General features: G+C 35.5%; 1 protein-coding gene across 1 annotated transcript in view; it reads right to left on the bottom strand.

The window, feature by feature from the left end:
• UBA3 (ubiquitin like modifier activating enzyme 3) overlaps positions 1–3,032 on the bottom strand; it is a 25,025-nt gene that overhangs the window by 20,280 nt on the left and 1,713 nt on the right. The window contains exons 2-3 of the mRNA XM_045290120.1: positions 2,331–2,451; positions 82–162 (exon numbers count right to left, since the gene is read on the bottom strand). Coding sequence (XP_045146055.1) covers positions 82–162; positions 2,331–2,451 — 202 coding nt within the window. The remainder of the gene's footprint in view (positions 1–81; positions 163–2,330; positions 2,452–3,032) is intronic.

The following is a 3,032-nucleotide window of genomic DNA, read 5'->3' as shown; positions in this document are numbered from 1 at the left end:
GAAACTTCCGAACACTACCCAAGGTTTCATTAACAGAAAGGAAAAATATATATATTATATGCATATATATATATATATTACCAGGTTTTTCAGGAGCTCACATCCTAAGCCGCCAGCTCCAATGACTAGAACTTTACATGTATCTAACAAAAACTGAAGAGACTGAAAAGAATGAAAAAGCATATTAAAATCTGGGAAATAAAAATCATGAATACCATCAATAAGGCAACAGGCATAAATTAGTTCCCAATGCGTCTGTGAAAAATGTAACTGATAAAAACATAACTGCATATTTAATAAAATATTTAAATTTGTGAACTGGGAAGTCCAGAAATTCTAAAATCTTAGTGATTTCATTTTAATTTTAACATTTATCTGACTTAATTATATTAAATGCAAAAGCTACTTCTCTAGCAAGAAAAACAGTTTCAAATTTAAGCGTCCCCTTCCCTTTTTTATTTTTGAAAGAGGTTGAAAATCATCAAATTCTGTTATTTAACTGGCTTCCTAAAAGTAGATCATTTAAACAAACAAACCAAAAAATGGAAACATTTTAAAACCTTAAAAGAAATCACATACTGCACAAGATGTTGAAAAGTTTTTTAAAAGGTAAAAAGGATACAAGCTGCTTTGGAATACACTGGATAAGTATATTCACTGTATAAGTTTACAGTGAAACTTATAAAACAGGAGGTGACCAGAATAAGAGTAAATAAATGAAACTATTAGGAAAAATACTTCTTAGTCACAATTGAACACTTTGGGAGAGTTAACGGGCTGAGTGCTCTTGACCAAAGTCTCTGGGGGGGTTACTTAGGTCAACTGGCACAAAACAAGTCACAAAGAAAAGGTTGTACTTTGGTGAGTAGAAACTAGGGTCTTCAAAGTTTGTGAGCAATTCTGATGGGAAGGATTGGTCTCTCCCTGTCCAGAGAAAAGAGTGAAGAAAATCAAAGGCATACGGAAACAATCAGTCCAATGGATCAGGTAACCTTCAGCCTCCATGACCCTGATTAGAAGAACTACATGATATTCGAACAACTGCTCTGAAAGGGATCGCATTAGAAGGTCCTGAATAGAGTGATCAAAAATCATGGAACAAAACTCAAAATCATTTAAAAAATGACAAGGTTTACTAGTCTGACAGAGATTGGAGGCACCGCAGAGACTGTGGCCCCTAGTCACACTTCAGACTCCAGAACGCCACTTACCCTGGTGTCTCAATTTTCAGCCAAACAGCAGACAGGTCTATAGAGTAAGCAATAATACTAAGGAGGTATCGATCATTCAAAATCCAAAGAACAGCATTTGCCCAAAGGCAAAGCTTAGGAAACAGGAAGGACTGAGAAAGAGAGGATGGAAACGGGAGGCACAGAAGAGGAGCGGGAGGAAGTCCCATTGTGGGAATTGCAATGATGACACGGAGCAAAATACACAGGAACTGCTGAATGGAGAACAATTTGCTCTGCCAGCCTTCACCCAATCCACAATTCAAAATATAATAACAGCAAAATTCTTAGGAAAATTGCCCAGCAACTGAAGTATAACTTGAAACAATCACCTACACAAGTTACTAACGTAAATTATCAGGCAAAAACATTTTCAGAGGCATAAGAAAATATGATGGATTATTTAAAGAATGGTAGAATCGCTACTGAATACAAAGTAAAAGATTTAAAGGAGAGAAAAAATGTGCAGATGAAACACTGATCCACACCTAAGAGCCTGCACTGTAACTATGAACAATAGCATAATATCATATAAAGTATGTCTCTTTATAAACACATAAGGTCACCACGATTTACTATAGAGAATACTCTTTTATAAAGTAGAATTTTTATTTTTTAAAAATGCATTTAACTGAGAGCCTGCTTAGTCAGATACTATCAGTCCAATATACTACACTCTTATTATATAGCATTCACATAATTTTAGCATGCAGTTAACCTCCAATGTTAAGATGCTCATTCTCACTAACTTTCTAAATATAAGCAAGCATATCTATATTCCTGTTGAAATTAATCTCTCACAGTAAGATTAACAAAAGGGGAGTAGTTCAGTAGATATTTAAACTGAATTTTTAAAATGAAGTATCACTTAAATTTTAAATTAGAATTAACTTTCCAATTACATGAGAAATGTGAGAAGACTCAGTCAGTCAAACAAAATTAGTTGCAAATATTGAATTTAGTATCTCAAAGAAACTTAATTTCTCAAAACAATTGTATTAGTATTTTTTATTTTAAGAAGAGCAAATGTAAAAGGAAGCATTTTATCATTTCTGAAACATAAGACTATTAGAGGAGTTATTTAAAAGAAACGTTTCTCACTTCATTGCTTGGTTCGAAATCGGGGTGTGTGAAGGGTCCAGATCGCTCGAGGAACTTCTTTACATGGTTCCAGCGACCTTCCCAGTCTCCAGTGTCCCCACACCCACCATCAACAGCCATTCTGCACAGAACACAGTAAATTCAGCTGCAAAGATCAGTAGGAACCAGCCACACCTACAGTTATGACGGTTTCCCCAAAAGAAAAGGTAACCACACCAGACCTGCTCAAATGAAAAGGAAATATTCAACGTGGTTATGTTTCTGCTTTCATTTATAGTTAAGAATCACACATTGCTGTTGTATTACATGGTTGATGCGCTACATCAGTCTACCTGTCTCTGGATTCTTAAAACAGCCCAAGATCAAACTCTGGGCAGTGGTTGATTAGTGAGAAAAGGCTTCCCCATCGTTGGTACTGACAAAAGACCCCGCAAACTTTCCTAAGCTGTTGTTCAACAGGCTTTAGTCTCCAAAGCAGTTACAAGAGGAAATACATGCTGTGCTTTCTAAACTGAGATGCTTACATGTGTAGTAGATGTAATACAACTCATGTGCCCTTTCCAAGTTTGAAAGGTACAATTTAAAGATCATGTGTGATGGGAGGAATTTTCACACCATTTCCTCAGAAAGAAATATAAGTCGATGTTCAATGAGGAATTTCTTAATCCCGTGAAGTCATTTTTTTATATCAGAAAACAACTC

This window comes from Echinops telfairi, unplaced genomic scaffold, assembly GCF_000313985.2.
Source record: "Echinops telfairi isolate 266 unplaced genomic scaffold, ASM31398v2 ScPeMD7_31;HRSCAF=116, whole genome shotgun sequence".
NCBI classification, from domain to species: domain Eukaryota; kingdom Metazoa; phylum Chordata; class Mammalia; order Afrosoricida; family Tenrecidae; genus Echinops; species Echinops telfairi.
Note: the sequence above shows the minus strand (reverse complement) of the source record. Positions and strands in the feature narration are given on the sequence as shown.